Source organism: Mercurialis annua, linkage group LG2 (genome assembly GCF_937616625.2).
Source record: "Mercurialis annua linkage group LG2, ddMerAnnu1.2, whole genome shotgun sequence".
In the NCBI taxonomy this organism is placed as follows: Eukaryota; Viridiplantae; Streptophyta; class Magnoliopsida; order Malpighiales; family Euphorbiaceae; genus Mercurialis; species Mercurialis annua.
In genome coordinates this window covers 57,506,426-57,525,599 of record NC_065571.1, presented here as the reverse complement: position 1 = coordinate 57,525,599, position 19,174 = coordinate 57,506,426, and the positions used below count along the sequence as shown (strand labels likewise).

At 28.9% G+C, this 19,174-nt stretch overlaps 3 protein-coding genes across 3 annotated transcripts; 1 reads left to right on the top strand and 2 right to left on the bottom strand.

Annotated features, from left to right (window-relative positions):
• Positions 1-1,700: 1,700 nt before the first annotated feature.
• On the bottom strand, positions 1,701-3,097 carry LOC126667113 (DNA repair protein XRCC3 homolog). The gene has a single exon (XM_050360083.2). It carries the CDS (start codon positions 2,996-2,998, stop codon positions 2,138-2,140), a length of 861 nt encoding a protein of 286 aa, XP_050216040.1. The 5' UTR covers positions 2,999-3,097; the 3' UTR covers positions 1,701-2,137.
• A 2,680-nt stretch (positions 3,098-5,777) lies between these two features.
• LOC126668786 (uncharacterized) lies at positions 5,778-6,509 on the top strand. Its single transcript, XM_050361963.1, has one exon. It carries the CDS (start codon positions 5,778-5,780, stop codon positions 6,507-6,509), a length of 732 nt encoding a protein of 243 aa, XP_050217920.1.
• Positions 6,510-16,647: 10,138 nt separating this feature from the next.
• LOC126669157 (uncharacterized) lies at positions 16,648-18,968 on the bottom strand. The gene has a single exon (XM_050362535.2). The coding sequence runs from the start codon at positions 18,761-18,763 to the stop codon at positions 16,835-16,837; it is 1,929 nt and encodes a 642-aa protein (XP_050218492.1). The 5' UTR covers positions 18,764-18,968; the 3' UTR covers positions 16,648-16,834.
• Positions 18,969-19,174: the final 206 nt, after the last annotated feature.

Genomic DNA, 19,174 nt, shown 5'->3' with positions numbered 1-19,174 from the left:
ATTTATATATTCTATACTTATTGTTTTTTGTGCATCTCTTTTTTACATTTTTAAGGAATCTTTTATATATAACCCTCTTTTAAGTATCATGTTATCTTTAATGTCAAATATAAATCAGTTCCACTCCATCATTTATAACCCAACTCAATAATTTATATAACTTGACTAATATAACCCTCACTTAAATAAATATAGAAATCAAAATATATAGTCTATATATAATATTTTTACAATTATTTTTATTCTATCAGTGGACATTGGACCCTACTTTTAATTGCTAAATGGACAAATATAAAATTTATTTCACAGAGTATTTCTCTTTTAATTTTTTATTGTTTTTGTCAATAATTTATTTTATGTTTTTAAAACTTAAATATATTTTTTTGTTAGAGGTGGTGATCGACTCTTTAGAGTCTCAATTGTTAGTTTGTTAGTTATCGAGGCGTGATTCGAACTCACAAACTCTTAATACACTTAGAGACGCCTTAGCCATCCAAGCTAGGCACACATTTAAATATCACTATTTAAAATTTATTATTTACATTTTTTATGAAAAATTCTAACGATAATATACTTTATTCAATTTTTTATAAAAAAAATGATATGATTAAGCTCTATTCAAAATTTTAATAAATAGAAATAAAATATTATAATATTTATCTAAATTAAAAATTAGTTTGAATAATTAACATCATTATAATAATTTAAGTTAAAACTTAAAATAACTAAAGTATTTTAAATTGATTCCACTGTTGATTTAATTGAAATTATAGTTGATTAGTTATTGATATTAAAAATCAACTCAATTTTGATTATAGATTATATAGATATAATATCATTTTAGGAAAAAACATAGTTCTTTAGGTGGATTAAATATTTATATTGCATAAGAAATTTAATTAATAATGTCATGACAATTATAGTAAAAACTGTTTAGAGTACTAGTATAGATATTAGTAATTTCTGTTCAAATTTTTTTTGTAATTTTATATTTAAAGAAAATTATTTAGTAAGTCAACGAATTTAAAGAAAAGACACAATACGAACTTAAAAGTTTAATTAAGGATAAATAAGAAAGAGAAAAGAGCAAGATGAAATAGTTTTAATAAACTTTCTACGATGACTTTGGCACAGTAAACTATTTGGCTATGCAAGTAGTTGCCTCCTAATATAAATTACGATATGCCGAGTTGGTTACAACATACAAACACATCGTAAACCTAATAGAAGACCATCTATCATCTGGCTTGCCATATTTTCCAAAATAATAATTGAACTTTAAAAGAAGAATGTCTGGTGCTTCGGTTAATCCACATAACAAATCACCGCAATCAGTTATTAGATGTGTGCATATGTAAAATTTCCTTTATAGAAAAAAAATGTCATCTTTACTTTAAAATGGAGCGAATTCACCTAGATAAAGTAAAATTAACAAATAAAACTTACCTACAAACCCTTTGTTCGGGGCCATACCAACGTGTGGAGAATAAATTTGCTTATTCACTGTACTATATAGTGTGTAAAGTTCATGTATCTATCCAATAAAGTGTTAGAGAAATGAGAAAAAAGAAAAAATAATGAAAAGAGAGAAAATTGTGTTAGATTTTCTAACACCTCATTAGATAAGTACATGAAAAATGAAACAGGTTTAATTTAGAATTTCCCGTGTTAAGATAACCTCTTAAAAAACAAAAACAAAATATATAAGAACAAGGGCAGATGTCCTTTGGTTTCTTTTGAGTTAATTTCCACTACAGATGTCATTTGGTTTCTTTTGCGTTTAAGAGTGTTGTAAATATAGCAGCATAATTAACACAAATATTCTGCATTCTTTTCTGTTTAATAGCTATTTCAAACTTTTTACATCGACAGCAGCATAGCTAGCTAGTTGCCATGTTATGGAAATTGGAAGTATCCTAACGATGAAGGCTCGAGAAGGTCCAGAGCACTATGTTGGTGAAGCAAGAATAACGATAAAAGGACAGTGCTCGATCTTGCCAGGATCGGATATTTATCCATCGTATGACCTTGCGCATGCTTCATGACATGGATTATAGCAAATTCTCCTTTCCGAAATTTCCAGGGAAAATCTATACCTTACCTTCAGATGAAGCCACATTGTACAAAACAAAAGCCATTATCTTTGAATTCCAAAAACCCCTTCTCTTTTAATAACAAATTCGCATGACGAATAGGGTAAATGAGGCGCAAAGACGACATGAAGCCGCCTTTCGCCTCCATTCCCTTCGCCATTCTCCTGCCTCGACAAGAAAAGCCTCGAATTCACACAATTAGCCCATGCTAACCCCAATGCCGGACAAACCCTTCTTCCGGAGGAACACAAGCTGCTCAAATTACCAATCCTCACACCATTTACTCCATCACCAGAGCCCATATAATCCACCACTTGATTACTCACAACAACAGCCAAATTAAACCGCCTTGCCAATACCTTTAACTTCCCCGTAACCTTGAAAAACAAGGACGATCGCCTCTTTAAATCGCTTCCCGTGTTCTCAAACTCGGACCTAAAAAGAGCTGCAATAGAATCAATCACAATTAACCTAACAGGAAGCTTCAGTTTCGAATTTAACAAAAAATATTCTATCTTAGGCATTATATCGAACAGTTGGTCGGCAGACTGTACACTTTCTACAAATATATTATCACACGGATTAACGTTATTATTGGTAAATATTTGACTGTGTCGAGACTGAAATGAATCGGAGAGTTGGTGCAAGCGGCGGAATGGGAATGGGAATTCGGTGTGGATGTAAAGAGAGGAGGCGGAGAGGCCGCCGAGAGAGAGTGGGAGCTGGGCGTTAAGGGAGAGTTGGAGGAAGAGTTGGGTCTTGCCGGTGCCGCTTTCGGCAACTATTTCGGTTATTGAATTGCATGGGACGCCGCCGTTGAGAGAGCAGTCTAGGATGGGGCAACCGAGGGTCAATTTTAGGGCGGGGATGGGGTGGTTCAGCAGATCTTCAGGTGTCAATGTCATGGATGTCAATTGTGTTGGTTTCTCTTCGTTTTCTCCACAATTTATGTACGAACCAGAAATGGCGCCCAACGTCGTGGCATTCAATCTCTATTTTTTTAAGGGATTTTTAAATTGTTCATATCAAATAACCATGCTTATGTGCACCGCAACTTATAAGTAATGAACAATTAATATGTAAATTAATTTTATGGAGAAATCAGTATATAAATTTAATGATTATGGATAATTTATTTATTTTTATACAATTTGTCCTTTTAATTTGTAATTAATTGTCTTTTAAATTAGCAATTTATCCCCTTAATTTGTAAATTAATTTTCTAAGAATGGACTACTTAGTTTGGTTTAACCTATAGCATAATATATTATTTAACACCTGAACTTTACCACTTTGTTTACTGCGAGTCGCGACTATTAAATTAATTCCGTGTTCCATTGAATCTTTTAATTATTCTTTTTGTTCTATTTAATCCTCAAACTATACTATTTGTTATATTTAACCCCTTAACTAAATGTTTTCCCGCTAAACATCTAAATTATTATTTTTACCCATTTAACCTCTCATAAAATTTAGTAATTTTAAAAAGATATAAATATGTTTTTTACATTTAAAATAAAGAGCGATAAATTTTATATATTATTTAAAAATCCATTTAACGATTAATCACTTTAAAAATCATGAATTTTAGCGTGTTCTGCAAAACACAAATTTGAAAGATTCGTAATTGATCCTTCATATTTGCACACTTTTATTTTATTTGCACACTTTTATTAACAAAAAGATTTTACAGAATTTTATATAGTTTAAATTTTAATTATTTTATTTTTATATTCAAATTTGTAAAAAGAAGAAAAAGTTTTTCCATTTTGGTTAAACCAAAAAGTAAATGAAACTATAAAATCCTTAAATTCGGTTTGACTATTTTTGTTTTTGGTTGTCCATCAAGGCTGCGGAGTTTCGCCCTGACTTAATTCGGATCTGACTTGCGTTGCGCACTTGGTATGGTGGGCGAGTCTTCCAACGGAAATTTTATGCATTTACAAGACTCGAAGCTGAGACCTTACTAAAGTGATAACAAGCCGCTTAACACTTGAACCAATCCCTCGTACTATTATTTTCTTCAATCAACCGAACGGTTTTAACATATTTATTACTGAACTAAACCGACCCATACGTACCCCTATTCATAGCTGCATGCATCTTGGATGTATGAAAGATTCAAGAGATATGCGTGAAGCTTCGATGTCAAGAACATGCTGATGAGAGAGTGGTTAGGAATAGCTAGGATGATGACGGCTAAAAGTTAGGAAAATAAGAAAGTTTTTGTTGGCACTTAAGGCTTTACCGAAAAATTCATCGGTTATTAATTGTTTGCGAAGAGTTAAAAACAAGTGTTAGATATTTTAAAATTTAAAATTCATCTTATATTTATAAAACATGCTAAAATTTATAGAAATATTTAGAGTAGTATTTATCAACCAAATTTTGTAAATCCTATTTATTTTACAACTATATTTAATATTACCATGGTATATGGTAGGACAAGCTCTATAGATCATTTCTCTCACCACATCTTCTCATTGTTGTCATATTAAATTCTAGATGCTTTTCTCCACTATATTCTGTCTTATTCTCTGCAGCTTCTTTCTAGAAACCAACTACAAGTCTAAAATTATTAAAATCAAAATTGTGAATCTTCTTTAATTTTCACCAAAATACTCTATTAGAATAATCTTCTTTAAAATCACCACCTTATCATATATAGTCCACACATAACTTGTTCATGTTTAACAACAAGATCAAATTTTCTTTTCTTAATCTTCCCCTAAAAAATAGTCCAATCAAATTACCAAATCGAACCAAATAAAATATAACCAGATCAAATTATTTATAATAAAATTTTAAAAATGGAACAAAAAAATCCTTTAAGTTATTCAGAAAAGAATATAAGCTTTTTAAGTTATTTTTAGGCCATTTAAACCCTCAGCGTTTCAAATTGCGCAAAAAGGTCCTTCAATTTTTTTGAAAGGAGCATTTAAACCCTTTTAACTACTTTTAGATACTTAACCTCAAATTTTCAGTAAATATTTTAGATATTAAGATTATTTTTAAATATTTTTTTTATATGATTATGAGAGATATGTCAGCAATTAACAGGTGCTAGCTTCTGATGGTGTTGGACGAAAGAAAGCATTTGTTATATATTAAAAATAAAGAGAACTTAATTGTGCACGGAATTAGTTTAAGAACTTATGTGTATTTTTAAGAAAACTACAAGGATTTTTTTATATTTTTGCCTAAATTTTTTAAATATTTAGATTCGTTTTTAATTTTTATTTTGGAAACCTGAAAACTTAAAAAGTTCAATATATATATATATATATATATATATATATATATATATATATATATATATATATATATATATATATATATATATATATGTATACCCATTAGATTGCTTTGTATTTAAATAATATATGTATAAATTTGATTATCAATTTCTATAATTTTTTTTGAATTCTTTAAAATTGAAAAAAATATATCTCTATGAAATAAAAAAATCAAATCAAACAATACATGTTTTATTTCTCCAGTCCAATTTCATAGGCTTGATACATCTACTTTTGAACCGAAAATCTATTTGCAAACCCTACTAGTCAATGACTTAATTTCCTTATATATATTGCCCGTATGCCATTTCTCAACCTAAAAGAACACAGTTCAAACTCAACCTCTCTCTCCAAAGACACTATTTCACCTCTTGATCTCTCCAAATCAATGGGAGAATACACCGATCCCTGCCGCGACTTTCACGAAGACGATAACGAAGAAGAAGAAGCACTATCTCTCTGCGACCTTCCATTACAATATCCTATAAAAACAGCTCCAGAAATGGCAAGCAACCATACTCGAAGATCATCCTCAGAACAACCCTCCGATCAACTCTTCGAGTTCTTTAGCAACTTCAGTTCGGAGATGTGCTCCGCCGAAGATATCATCTTCTGCGGTAAGCTCATACCGTTCCGAGACGCTTCTCCTCCACCCCAGCCAGATAAAAGACGCATATCGTTTCGTAGAAGATCGGAGTCTTTGTCGGGTTTAAACTCCACTGTTTCCCGTTCGAATACGATGATGAGGAGTAGTAGATCACTGGATTATCGTAAACTTGACCGGTTTTCAAGCTCTAAAACGTCGTCGGATTCTGAGATATTGATGGACAGAAACTCTTCTAGTAAAAGTACAGCAAGAACAGTGGCTAAGCCAAGATGGTACGTATTGATGTTTGGAGTAGTGAAGCCACCAAAAGGAATGGAGCTTAGAGATATAAAAAGCCGACAAGTACGAGGAAATTATTCGAACGTCATGTTACCGCCGTCTGCGGTTGATTCCGGCAAGAAACCTCCGGCTGGCAAGAGTTCTTCTTCCTCTTGTAAGCTGCTTAAAGTATTGAGCTGTAGGGATCCCGCTAGTGTTGCTGTTACGACGTCGTTCTACATTCCACCGGCATGAGTTTGAAATTTAGTAGTTGTCGCGTGCATTGGATGTCCATTTAGAATGATGGCTGAAATTTCACCTACTTGGACAGTTTAATCCCTAATAAATTTGATGTTGTGGGTTTGGTAGAATGATAAATAGAGGGCAATTAGGGGAGTTCAGGAAGAGGGTAAAACATATGTATACTTGAGATTTTAAATAGACTAGTATATAGTGATGGATATTGTTTTACTTTAGTATTAATTGAGGTTTATTAGCTACTATTGCATCAAAATTTACACTTACTTCAAATTGATACTATACTTTTAATTTATATTTTTTTAAGATCGTTACTATTAATTTTATTTCAAATCAATCCAATTATTTTGGGTAACTAAAAGCTGACATGACAACCTAATTGGGACTAAGTTGTTTCATTTTAGGACCTAATACCTCAAAAAACCTTGATCATTTAGCTTGTTTTCAATTTTACCATGACGTTTAAAACTGATCAATTTACCCTATTTCGCATTTTCTCGTTTCAATTGTACCTAATTTTTTAATTTTTCACAATTTTTTTATTTAAATGAAGAAATCATTTAATTAACTAAGTTTAAAGATAAAATTAAATTTATTTCAAAAAAGTACAAATAAGTCTTTTATTTTTAAAAACTAATTAAAAACCATAATTAAATTAAAACTAATTTAAATTCTTAAATAATTTAACTAAATCTAAATAAATTTTTAACATATACAATTAATATATGCTGGACATGGAGAACGTTTTTTAATTTTTTTTCAAACGAAAAAAACGTCAATTTAATATTGCAGGGTACAATTGAAACACAAAAATACAAGGATAAAATTGACCAATTTTCAACTTCAGGAATTAAAAAGAGGCTAAAAGGTCGGGAATTTTTGAGGCATTAGACCTTTATTTTAACGATTGTCATGTCAGCTTCAAGTTACCTAAATGATTGAATATTCCAATACGAAATAAAAATAAAGATAATGGTATTAAAAAGATATAAACTAAGATTATATTACTAATTTGAAATAAGGTATACAAATTTGGTATCATTTTAGCTAATAATCCATCAATTGATGTTCATTAGTAGTATTATTTAGTTTGGTTATGATTTCTTTGTTGTTTAATTAGGTAGGCTTATAAGTATGGTCTAGTAATGAATGATGATCACGAGAGTCCCGGCATTGTTTTCTTATTTTGACATAAATTTCAAAGTATAATTTATCTAAATTTATTGATATTATTTATTGCTTTTGTGGTTTATATTTTGTCTTTGAACTTGTAAAAATAGAATGCATTAAATTTTAATATAACAGAACAATATCGTGAAAGCATATTGAATTCTAAATTTACATTTTAGCTTCTAGAATAAAAAAAAGTTGAGAAATTTAAATATGGGAATTCGGTTAGTCCGTGATATAATCTAGAAACTCATTTTAGCATTGGATTTAAGCTAGAGGGAAGCTTTGTTTTCTCAACCCAATAGATTTGGATACTTAAAAAAGGATGGGGATCTAGCCTAGGGGCGGATAATTGTTATTTAAGAAATAATGATTTAAAAAACTTGGATATTTATTATTTTTATTAATTTATATTATTTGGATTTATTAAATATAAACTTTTTTTTGACAATTATTAAATATAAACTTATTTAAATGTTTTATTTATATTTCAATTAATTTAATTTAATTGTATACATGTGGCCGCTACTAAATAATTGTCTTTTTATATGTATATTTTTTAATTAATTCTGTGAATTTAATTTCAATAAATGCCACACATATGTAAAGTTATGTGTAATTTATTTAATTGAAGAATCTAACCACAATTAAAATTAAAAAGTTCAAATCATATATTTTAAAAAAAAGTAAAAAATGTACCTATTTATAATAAAAGCAGTAAATATTTAAATTTTTAGGCCTTTTTTAATTATGAATATGTTATTTTTTATTGTTTTATACCTCACTGTGTATGTATGGATAATAATTGTTTTGCATCATGTTGATTTTTGAGTTTCAGCTCTATATAAATTTTATTTATTTATGTTACTAAATATATTTAGGCATTTGGCCTTTTGTACCTTTAGGTAGAATGGATGATTAGGTTACTGCCACCTTTTTTCATTTGTATAATATATGAATTGACATACATTTTTCCTTTAAGATCGCTGTTATATATTTTTTTAATTACATACTTATCCACATATTTTTAACTTTATTTAATATCCGAAAAAAATTAATAATATTAAGGAAACAATATTATATAGGCCAAATGTCGTAAAAAGGCCAAACCTTTCATAAAAGTTTCACAAAAATCATGACCTTTCAATTTTGTCGATTTTGACCAAAAACAGATTATTTGGTTTCAATTGTGGCCAACTCTTAATTTGATTTCAATTTGCCTATGTGGCGCTTAAGTGGCATGCACATATATTGAAAGGTCGGGACTTTTGTGAAACCAAATAATCTATTTTTGGCCAAAATCGACAAAATTGAAAAGTCAGGACTTTTGTGAAACCAAATAATCAGTTTTTGACCAAAATCGACAAAATTGAAAAGTCAGGACTTTTGTGAAATTTTTATGAAAAGTTTGGCCTTTTTATAACATTTGGCCTATTATATATACATATACAATATTAGCACTACAGACGTACCTCAAGATATTCATTTTCTTGTCACTAATATATGTATATATATTGCCCCTATTTTTAAATTTGAACCAAATATATAAAATGGATTTTATGTGCAATACAATTTGGGATTTTGGATGGTACTCCAAAATTAACATGCATGTTTGCTAGCAATTTGGATGCCACTTCAAATTGCAAATCATTCTCTGCATTTTCTCCGTGACTCTACCATAAGTATCGATAATTAATATGCCTAATAGCCAAATTCTTGTTTAAAATTGCAAAGGCAATTAGATTTCAACATATAATAAAAAGAAAAAAATTATATTAATAATCTGAATTTTGTAAAAAAATTATTTTAGTGTCTAAATTTTTATTTATCCTATAGTAGTGTTTCAATTTTATTAAAATATATCAAATAGGTGTTTTTAGCTGTTTTTTGCCACCGATGTGCTAAACAACAAGATTAGATCCCGTTTTTTCTTTAATTTTACATCATATTAGTTGAAAACGATGATTGTGTGTGCAATAATAAATTTATACATTTGAAATTTAAATGACAAACCATATCAATAAATTTTAAAATATTTTTGTCTTTTAATTTGTCTGATAATTTTAAAATGATCCAAAATACACATTTGATATACTTTTAGAAAGTTGAAATACCAATTTAAAAGAAATGAATATTTAGACACTAAAATGTAATATTATAAAAAAATCATGCACCCTGCTGTAAATTTCCTAATTGAAAAGAATTAGTGGTGTTTGCATTCATTTATGTTTTGACATAGAATCATGAATTATTCATTCATTAAAATAAATATAATGATTTTCTCAAAAAAGAAAAAAGAAAATGATACATCTTGATGAAAATAAAAAGCACACAAACACAGCCAAACTAAAACAACAACTTAATTAAATTTATATTAATATTTTTCAATGATATTGAAATGTTTCAAAAATACAATTCGACAATTCCAATAATTCCTACACTCCCTTCAAATATTTGAGTTATTTTATTTATAATTATCATGCGAAACAAATGATTTGCAAGGAAGCAAGCAAAAGGATGAAATTTCTCAAATCATTTGTCTAATATAATGTTGTCAACCATTAGATGGCCACAATTATGGCTTTCTTAAGGAAAACATCATTTATAAAAGTCAAAATCGTTTTTAAGAGTTAAATATTTGCATTTATCTAATCAATTATGACCTATATATTTTTATGAATGTACGTTAATTTAAATTGAAATATTTACAACATTTATCAATTACAATCAAATTTAAAAATATTATATAATTTCTGAAAAGAATTACTACTATAAAAGTTTGTAGCCGTTCCAAAATTGACTATTGGTGTCCTCATCTTTGCAGTGATAATTACTTTTTAATAAAATAAATTAAAATAATTATCAATATTTTAAAATAAAATATTAATTTTTTTGACAATAAAATACTAATTTTTAAAAATTCAAAAAAATTATTCAAATCTGATAATATATGTTGCGTGTAACAAACAGAAATCTAAAATTTTTTAAAGATCATTCTACCACCATATCATTTTATATATATTTTTAAAAAAGTATTGATTATTAAAATTTTACTTGCAATGAAAGAGATACAGAGAAAAAATATTAAATAAATATCATCTATATTTAAAAAATGTAAAAATAAAAAAATAAAAAAAATTGCAACAAAAAATATAATTATTTACAATTTTAAGTGTTGATTTAAGTATAATTCACTCATAGTGATTATAAAAAATATATATAAAATAATTTTTTTTATTTATGAGTAATAGTTGAAAATAACAAAGATATCAAAAAAATTAACATTTTATGATTTAATGTGTTCAACAAAAAAAATAGTAAGTTAAATTTTTTAACTTACTATTATTTTAAGTGGTTTTTTACTTAACTGAATAAGTAGAACCTTTTTAGTTATCAAACTAATTTAAAATAATTTAAGTGCTTAATACATTAATTTAAACAATAAATATGGCTATCAAAGATACTCTTAGTCGATCAAATGCTAGTAAAATATGAAGTGAGAAGAAAACATATTGGATTTTTAATATCTGATCGGTTATGTTTATGAATTTAACATTTTACAGTCGACCCTTTGATAATTAATACACATGGTGGATCAAAAATTTATTAATTATTAGAATTATTAATTTATTAAATTTGTATAAAAAAATTATAAAAGATATTTTAAAACATCTACATTAATAAACCTAATATTAATATTATATTATAAAGAAACTAACTAAATACACTTTACAATCACTCAATTTAAAAGAAACAATTTTATATTCAATTTAAAAATATCAATTGAAATCAAATTAAAAAATAATTATTAAGAAGTTGTATTCATAAAGTAAATTAATTTTTAATATTTTTTATACTAGAGATATTTTACTTATTTTAATTTGTTTATCTAATAACTTCTTTTAAATTTTTTTAAAAGAATAAGAAAGTCATAATTTGATGGTATTTTAACTTCCACTTTATGAATTAAGGTTAGTATTGTCTCAAATAAATCATCAATTGTTATATATTTCTTTAAAAATATCTCTAATAATTAATATTCATGTAGAATATATTTTAAATTTTATTAATTATTAAATAATAGAATTATTAATTATCCGACGTGAAACGAAGTTGGTTCTTTCAATTTTCTATTAATTATTAGAATTATTAATTTATAGAATATTAATTATTAGAGGGTCGACTGTACATGGAGAATTTTAGCCAACTATCATAAGGGAAAAAATTGGGATGCTAAATTGTATTTTTTGCATTATTGTGAAAAGAAAAGAGTATGAAAATAGAATAATTCATTTATATTTTTTTTAATACATCAATAAAACAAGTTGTAATATTAATTATATAGAATGTGATAAAGTTTCAAAATTTTAGAAAACCACATCAAGATCACAACACTACAAGCAGTTTTAAATTTTAATAATCTCACTGATTAGTTTAAAATTGATGTGTTTGCTTTAAATAGTGGAAAGGTGGATTATTTTCCAAGCTAGTTAATGACTAAATCAATTTCATATGGACTGCCAAAATACGCAACTAATGACATAATTGATAATCATATAAATCTTCAAGTTTCTTTAATTTTCATTTTCAATCATGGTTTGTTAAAACTTGAAGAACAAGAGAATTTGCAATAAAAATATTATATTTTGAAATTAAAAAAAATAAATCTCAAAACATTATTTCTGTTCAAAATATGTTCAATGGTTTGTTAAAACTTCATTACTCTCTCTTTTTTCCTGCTTCATTACTCTTCAAACGGTGTTATTTTTATCTGGTTGGTACTTTCAATTTATAATAATTTATAATATTTTGAATCAAAGATTTCATATATAATTACATTTATTTATCTATTGTATAATAAATATAAAAATAAATGTATCATATAATTTACAATGTATTAAAACCTCTTAAATTCCAACTTAAAAAGACAGGGTGCGAAGGAACAGACTATTCGGGCTTGATTTTTTTTTTTTTTACATCACAGAGACATTCACCACAATAAATTTCATAATTCTAGTTTTCTTTTATCGTGAAAATGATGTGATTTCATAATTCTAGCTTCTTTTATAGTTTGATTTTTGTGTTTGTCTTTCTCACTTTGTGGTTGTCCTTATGTTTTCTTTTATAAACAAATTATATTTTTTACAAGAAAAGCGTTTATAAGAGGAATCGAACTCACGATGTAGCAATTTGCTGCCCAACACTTATAACATTTGAATTATAACTCATTCTGAGCATTATTAAAAAAAACAATATAGACTTAATGATAATAAAAAGTTAAACGTGTTTAATTTTTTATAATTAATTTAATTTTTTTAATATTTGTAAATTTATTCTAATTTAATAATTTCATTGCAAGTTTATCCAATTTTTTATTTAATTTAATTATGTCATTTTTTAATTTCAATATAATATTTTTTGTTTATTTTTCAGTTTTAAATTTGATTTTCTTTGCTTCAACCGCGAATTTAGAAATGAATATTGATGTTGTTTTTAATATTTTTGAATTAAAAGATTAAATTTTATAATTCCAAAAAGCAAAATTTTCTAATTAATGAATTAGTATAGAAACTTCAACTCAGAATTAAAATAATCAAATTGATTTGAAGAACAATTAAAATAAAATTATTATATTATGATATATTAAAAAAAAATAACTTTTTAGCGCTTTCAAAACAATAATACGATAATGTGCTATTATAAAGAGAAAATTATAAAAAGAATTATAAAGAGAAACATTAAGGACATGTTAAAATCATTCATGGCGTGCATTTTAATAAAACATTGGTGTGAATATATATTATATAATAAAAACATAACAACTTTTCTATGTAAAAATATTATCTCATTCCAAATAAATTATCTGACCAGAAGTTTTTTAGTTAAAATTTTCTTCCATCCAAGAAAGAAGGATCCAAAGAAAAATGTATATTTTTTTTCTTGTGGAGAATTTGACCCAAATTAGTGGTGAAGTATACACATCTAATCAAAATGTGAAAGGACACATTTACTTTTAATATTTTTTAATTTTAATTTCTTTCACTCTCTTTCTTTTTTCTGTTGCACCAATAGGACAATTACAAATAATGTAGCCCACCTACTAATCTCGAAAATCAAATGCTACACTAATAATGCAAGTATGAGACAAGTTAGGAACATTAATTATTTATTTGGGAGAGGCTTAATAGAAATGTGCAAAATTAAAGAAAAGGAACATTATATTGATATATTCTATTATCAACTTTTTTTTGGGGGGGGGGGGCTAAGAATAGCTTTCCATTAAGCAATAAGATAACATCAATAGACTATTGACACAAATGCACATCATTTAGCTCCTTTCTTGCTTATATGAATGTTAAAGGAAATTCATTTAATCTACACTTTCTTTTGAAAAATGAAAGATATAACATTAACATAATTAATTCTATTAAAAATAAATTGATAGTTGCTAAATTAATTTCTAAATAAATTAAAACAAGACTTAATCATCCAAAAACATTCCATCTTTTTAACTTTTTTTCTTTGTCAAAAATAGAAAATCGATTAGGATAATTCCATTTTCTTCTGATTTTTTCACCGGTATGATCTAAATAAATTTAAAAAATTTAAAAATATGTAAAATGAGTATTTATGAGAATAGTCGAACCGAATGATTGGTTTTTGTATAAGTATGCATAATTATTATGATTTATTTTTTTATTTTCAGTTTAATCTTTGAGTTTATACAATTATTATATAATATTTATTAAAAAATGAAAATTAAATTAAAATATTAAATATACAATTTTAGCATAAATATTATTTAATTTACTTAGAAGAATGATTTACAATAATTGAAAATAAATTATAAACATATTTACATTTAACCTACATAAACCCCTTTAACAGGTTACAAACACTAATTTGATACAAAACAAACAAGTTCAAACATTTAAATGAACAGAATAAAAGTGTAAACACCTAAATAGAACATTTTAAAAAGTTCAGATGCCACTAGTGTAATTTTTCTTTTATATTTTGTCCAGTTTAACCAAATCGACCAATTAATTCAATCAGTTCGGTTATATTCAGTTAATTCGGTCAGTTCAATTAAAAAAATCGGCTAATTCGGATACATATAATTCAATACTGTTTTAACAGAACCAACCAGATGCTGATCCCATCAAACATATAGCAAAATGTTTCCAAATGAATTTGATTTTATGTTGGAAGCTCAGGCCCTCATTTTCCCTCTCACAATTTTTTTGTTTCTTCATTAAAATAATTTAATGCGTCCACCGTTGATGATTAGTGCTCCAACTCTTTTTGTATTTTAATATTAAAATATTTTATTAAAAACAGCTTTGTTTTCTCCGCTGTGACAAATTAATTTTGGCTTAAGGTCTGAAAAACTACCGACCTTTTAAATTTTTTTCAATTGCACCCTCACCTTGTAATTTCATCAATAGCACTCTATTTGGTATTTTTGGCTTTCAATAGCACCCCGACCTTGTAAAACAGTCAATTTTACCCTATTTTGTATTTTCAACCTTCAATAGCACCATAAATCATCAAATTAAACTCATCTATCGAGGACTTATTTGAATTTTTTTTTAAATTCAAGAACTTGTTTAAAAGTGTCCAAGTAAAAAAAAATATGATTTCACCTTTAAATTTAGTTTTTCTGAAAATTTTCATCCTTATAGTAGTCAAATCATATTATTTTTTTAATTTAAAGTGCTATTGAAAGTCAAAAATACAAAATATGGTGCTATTGAAAAAATTACAAGGTGAGGGTGCTATTGAAAAAAAATTGAAATGTCGGTAGTTTTTCAGACCGTAAGCCATTAATTTTCTATCTAGTCTAAGTCGAAATTCTTCTTTTTATATTTATTGCAAGTTTTATTATGACACTTTTTAAATATATATTTTCACATCTCGTAAAGTACTGTAATCACAAAACAATTACTAGCAAATATGACACGAGATTATAATTGGTGGCTTGTAGCATGCTCTCCATAAAAGAGAGAGAAAGGCGGAAGGATTATATGCATGAATAGAATAGCAAATTTCACTGTAATGGATGAATTACATATAGCCATACTTGCAAACTTGAAGACAACAAAGATAATTCAAACCTTAACACGCTCATTATAAGAAAAGGCATCACATAAATTCCAGTAAAAATGTAAACTACCAAAACAAAAAAACTAAACCCTTGGTTTAAAATTGTTAAATAACCAATTCATCCAAAGCCGCAAACTGTTGGATGAAGCTCCAACAATAGCATTATCTCAACACACCCCGCATGTAAATGCACATTGGTCTTGAAGCATGAACAAACAAGCACACGGGCTCACCTCACTCTGTGCTCAAACAAAATTAATCAACCAAATAGATGTTGCCAAAGACCGAACTCTACACCTTTCGATCATAGAGTCTCTGATACCATGTCAAATAACTAATTCATCCAAAACCTAAGTTGCTGATTGAGGTTCCAACAATAGTATTGTCTTAACAGAAATAAACAAGTTCCTTATAGAATCCTTGCAATTCTTTTATTAATCTTATTCACAAACTTAAAACAAAAATCGTTTGAAAAGTAAAATCAAGTCAATATAAAGTGCAAATTGATGTAGACTTGAGTGTCTTACATTGTTTGTAGCATTCCTCCATGACATTGATGGTAATCCAAATCCAGAGAACTCTTGGAACTTGAGGATTTAGAATTAAGCTCAATAAGACCTGATATGTCTTTGCAGTGATATAAGATTTACTATAAACTAGATAAACAGTACTAAGTTGTAACAATGATTTACATGTGCAAGATGGTTTAAATTACAACAGCTATGCAAAAGCTTTGAACATCCAGGTTCTACAATTACTTAAAACAAAAATTACAGCACAATCTGTCCTTCACAAAAATGACCTAATCATGGTATCATGATATTCCAGAGTAACTGATGGATTTCGGGAAAAGATAGTATAAATGAAACAAAATTCACTAGCTAATAACATATGCGCAGAAAGTTTTCACATAAATCTTTATCTAAGTCACAAATTCATATATCAAAGAATGCTACAGGCACACAAAAATAGAAAACCTCATTGAATACAAGTAATGGAAACAAAAGCACAACAATCTGCAGCAAGCAGCCATGTAATTGTGTTTTTCAATTGCACGTATAAACCCCACTCTCGTACCTGTGACCGACCTCGTAAAAGTCTGTCTTACCCTCAGAAGCAGGCCGTAGACAAATTCCAGATAAAGAAGTAAGTCCTTGCATGGAAAATTTAACGTAGCCAACAACCTCAATTCCTTCATCACTCTCTCCCTCACTAGTGTCCACAGGCATCCTTGCTCTTAGCCGACCAGGAGAACCCTTAAGTGGAATCTCCGGGACATGCCATTTCAATTCTTTTTCAGTCCTATTCAAGACAGCTTTAGGCGAAACTTTCAACAATGTCGGATCAACTGGTAATTTCAAGATAAATGTTACATCAGACAATGGCGCTAACAGATCTGGATTTGAAACATACTGAATCATTACAGAAAGCAAAGTCCCACTATGACGTTGTATTAAACGAACTCTCAAAGGCAATGGAGTAAGCCTAGGTAAAAGACTATATTTCAATATTGGTAATGGCTCATCTGATGGAGCAGTTCTTACATGAAACATCCCATTACCAAGGCTACTAATCCTTGAACTCTGCATAACAAATCTCTTAACCGAACTTGTATTATCAACCCGAAATGAAAACTCAGTTTCTTTATCCCCAGCAGTTTTTGTAGGCAATGTTCTCAAGTAAACCACACCCATCAACCCAACTCTAGCAAGCAATGATTCCCTAAATTCTGCACTAATTTCTTCGACAATATACATCTCCGGACCTTTCATTTCAGTTTTCTGAACAAGCAGATTCTCAAGAGGAGTACCACCTGCTGCTCCACTTGCAGCAACCTTAGCTGCAACAGCTGGATCACTTCCAGTTTGCAACAATTCAAGTCCACCGAGACCTTGCTGCTTCGGAATTTTCTTAGGTCCCACAAACTCTGATGCATCCAAACCACCACCCCAGGCATCACCAAACCCTTCAAAAGTTTCGCCTAATGAAGCCTGCTCACTACTAAACTCAATACCACCATAATCCCCTTCGAATCCCTCCACGCTAATATGTGTAGCTTGTGTCGCTTCCGCAGGAGGCAATGTAGTAACTTCCAATCCAGCTAATGCCAACTGCAGATCAGCCGCTTGATTCTTATCCTTTTTAAACTCACCAGCCAAATCCTCCTCCTTATTAATCATCTCACTAGCCGCAAACGGATCCTGGGAAGCTTCATTCTCCTCCTGTTTCTCTTGCTTAGAGTCAAGCTGCTCAGTCAAAACAGGAGCAATACTCGCGGCCACCTCATCACCAGCAGCAATAGTCTCAGCAGGCAACTCAAATCTAGCATTCGAAAACGCCTCAATACTAGCCTGATGCTCAACAGCATGAATTTCCTGAGCAATCCAACTATCGGCACCACGAATCTTATTTTCCGTATCTAAAGCAGAATGCACCATCTTCGCAATACCATCGCCGTGCATCGAACCAAGCATAGCAGCAAGCCGAATATTACTAACACCGCGCAGAACAATATCCAACGCCATATAAATCTCGGCGTATTTCCGATTCAACTTCTCAGGCGTAACATCAACGCCACGACACGCAGTTACAATTACACTAACAGCTTGATTAACAATATGAATACACTCAAACACATTAATTGAATTATCCTGATCAGCAGTTGTAACACCCAACACATAAATTCCGTTCACTAACCTGTAAACGACTCGGTAACGGCTCTCCACGCCTACAATCAGCTGTCCGCTGGAGGCGGTGAGAGGATCGTCGCCGATTGACTCCGCAGCGGCGGAGGAGGCGTCGTCGGTGTAGAGATGGTTAGGGTTAGGGTTTAATTTAGTTGCGGAGAATGATAAGCGGGTTTTACGGAATGATGAGGTGGCGACTAAGGCACGAGCAGGTGGGAACCATTCTCGGGTTTGGAGTAAGATGTCGGATCCGTTGGCGGGTTGAAGAGAGAGGGCTAGACAAGACATTATTGTGATGAAATTGTTGTCTTAATTTTTTTGTTTTGGATTTTGAAGAGAAGTTATGGATCCAAGAAATGAATGTCAAGATTCAGAGATCATCTCTCTTCCCTGTGTCTGAGCGAATTCAGAGGGAAGATCTGGAGAAGAAAGAGTGACGGAATCGGTAGGATGGGCCGAGTGTGAGTGAGCGAGTTATGGAAACTTCAAAATTAAGTGGGCCGGTACTATTATTTAGGGATAAGATACAAAAATTGCCCTAATGTTAAAACAAAATCTCACTTGACTCCTTTATATTTCTTTTATTAATAATTACTCTTTTATGTTTTTTGAATCTCAATTAGAATTCTCATGTTGTAACGGAAGTGCAAAAAATAAATTTAATATTATGAAAACAAAAATTTAGACCTCTCTGTTAGA

Excerpts from the sequence above, each read along its gene's own strand:
- LOC126669157 (XM_050362535.2), bottom strand. The coding sequence starts at position 18,763 with ATGTCTTGTCTAGCCCTCTCTCTTCAACCCGCCAACGGATCCGACATC.
- LOC126667113 (XM_050360083.2), bottom strand. The coding sequence starts at position 2,998 with ATGACATTGACACCTGAAGATCTGCTGAACCACCCCATCCCCGCCCTA.
- LOC126668786 (XM_050361963.1), top strand. The coding sequence starts at position 5,778 with ATGGGAGAATACACCGATCCCTGCCGCGACTTTCACGAAGACGATAAC.